General features: G+C 42.6%; 1 protein-coding gene across 2 annotated transcripts in view; it reads right to left on the reverse strand.

The window, feature by feature from the left end:
* Positions 1–2,581, reverse strand: part of LOC105531504 (neurogenic locus notch homolog protein 4) — a 42,326-nt gene that overhangs the window by 17,392 nt on the left and 22,353 nt on the right. For both annotated transcript variants that reach the window (XM_011969423.1, XM_011969422.1), the window contains exon 19: positions 52–304. In XM_011969423.1, coding sequence (XP_011824813.1) covers positions 52–304 — 253 coding nt within the window. The remainder of the gene's footprint in view (positions 1–51; positions 305–2,581) is intronic.

The raw sequence follows: 2,581 nt of genomic DNA on the forward strand, positions 1-2,581 counted from the left end.
CTGCTCGGCTGTGCTCCAGACATGCTTGTGCCCCTTGTCCTGGGGCCTCACCTGTGTGTCCAGGAAGACACTGGCAGTAGAAGGCATTGGCCAGAGAGTGGCAGGCTGCAGTGCCTGTGGGGTGGCAGGGCTGGTCCAGACACTCGTCCACGTCTCCCTCACAGCGTAGCCCCACAAAGCCTGGAGGGCAGGCACAGTGGAAGCCTCCAGGTTTGGGGGTGCAGGTTCCATGGTTGTGACAGGGTTGGGACTGACAAGCATCAAGTTCCTTTGAGCAGTTCTGTCCATTGTAGCCTGGGGCGCACTGCAGACAAAGAGGGTTAGACAGGGAACCAGTGGATGAGCCCAACCTAGCACTACAACGGACCCAGCTCAAGACAGTTTGTCCAGTCCCCCACCTTCCAGCTCAACAGCATCACTCAACTCACCATCCATCATGGCCATGCGTCACAACCCTTCTACCTCAAATGCCCATGAGACACAATTGTTTGGTGACACACAACTCAACCTTCCCCAGTCCCAAACAATCTCTATGACACACTGCCACCAAACACAGCACCATTTTTGGTAAAACCTTCCTCCCCTACAAAAATACCCACCAGGCTCTCTAATACTTTATTAATTCATAAGCATCAACTGAATGCCTACTTTGTGTCAGGCACTATTTTAGGCACTAGGAATATGAAGAAAGTTAGAACTCATTCCTATTTCCTGGGAGCTCTCAGTCAACCAGAGGAAAGAAATGGCTAGCATTTATTGCATGATTTATATATGTAACCTAAAAATCCCCCCAATGACATTTTATTTGGGTTATCTCATTCGATTTTTACTTTGCACGTAAGGAAGCTGAGTCTCTGAAAGGTTAAGTGACTTGTGCAAGTCAAATAGCTATAGGTGGCAGAGCTGGGAATCAATGAAGGTCTGTGACTCCATAACCAATGCTCTCAACCATTTTCTGCTTCTTTATGCCACTCAGTTAGTGAAAGAAGGGTCATTGGCAAGATCTGTACCACATGCTGGCTTCCTTGCAAGAGGAAGGAGAGTGTGCAAGAGTAGAGTACCAGGAAGGCAGGCTTCAAAGAGGGAGAAGGCAATTCACAAAGAATCCAAGGAGTGGTCAGAGAGCTGGAAGGAACAGGTGATGGGAGTGTTTTGGAGGAGGGAACTTCATAAAAGAAGTAAAACTGAGTAATGGGTGCCCAGAGGTTTACTACTGATCAGTATACTGCTTTTGTTTATGTTTGAAAATGTTCATAATAAAAGGTTAAAAAATAAAATAAAAAAGTGAGAAAAGAGGGTAGGTTAGGGGATCTGTCTTGAGCCTTCTCTCAAAAGTTGTGGTTCTGGCCGGGCATGGTGGCTCACGCCTGTAATCCCAGCAGTTTGGGAGGTCAAGGCGAGTGGATCACTTGAGGTCAGGAGTTTGAGACCAACATGGTGAAATCCCATCTCTACTAAAAATATAAAGAAAAAAAATTAGCTAGGTGTGGTGGCAGATACCTGTAATCCCAGCTACTGGGGAAGCTGAGGCAGGAGAATTGCTTGAACCGGGGAGGTAGAGGTTGCAGTGACCCGAGATTGTACCATTACACTCCAGCCTGAGCGACAGAACAAGACTCTGTCTCAAAAAAAAAAAAAGTTGTGGTTCTATATCTCAAAATAATAAAGGCCATATATGACAAACCCACAGGTAACATCATACTGAATGGGGAAAAGTTGAAAGCCTTTCCTCTAAGATCTGGAACAAGACAAGGATGCTCACTTTCACTATTTTTATTCAAGGTAATACTGGAAGTCCCGGCCAGAGCAATTAGGCAGGAGAAAGAAAGAAAGGGCATCAATATTGCAAAGGAAGAAATCAAATTATCCATGTTCACAGGTGACATAATCCTATATTTAGAAAAACCTAAAGAAAACAGTTTAGAAACAAATTCAGTAAAGCTGTAAGATACAAAATCAATGTAGAAAAAGTAGTAGCATTTCTATACACTAACAGCAAACAATCTGAAAAAGAAATCAAGAAAGCAATCCCATTTATAATAGTTACAAAAAATAAAAACAAACAAATACATTTAACCAAAGAAGTGAAAGAGTACTGCAATGACAGCTATAAAACACTGATGAAATAAATTGAAGGGGACACAAAAAAATGGAAAGATATCCTGTGTTCATGGATTGGAAGAATGAATACTGTTAAAATGTCTGTGCTTACCAAAGTGATCTACAGAGTCATGCAACCCCTATGAAAATACCAATGATATTCTTTACAGAGATAGAAAAAACAACCCTAAAATTTATCTGAGCTGTAAAAGACCCAAATAGCCAAAGCAGTCTTGAGCAAAAAGAACAAAGCTAGAGGCACCACACTACCTGTCTTCAAAATATACTATAAAGCGATAGTAACCAAAACAGCATGGTGCTGGCATAAAAAACAGACACATAGACCAATGGAATGGAATAGAGAGCCCAGAAAAACAAGTCCAAACATTTACAGCCAACTTACTTTCTTTTTTCTTTTCTTTTTTTTTTGAGATGGGAGTCTTGCTCTGTTGCCCAGGCTGGAGTGCAATGGCATGATCTC

Source organism: Mandrillus leucophaeus, unplaced genomic scaffold (assembly GCF_000951045.1).
Source record: "Mandrillus leucophaeus isolate KB7577 unplaced genomic scaffold, Mleu.le_1.0 Scaffold890, whole genome shotgun sequence".
Taxonomy (NCBI): Eukaryota; Metazoa; Chordata; class Mammalia; order Primates; family Cercopithecidae; genus Mandrillus; species Mandrillus leucophaeus.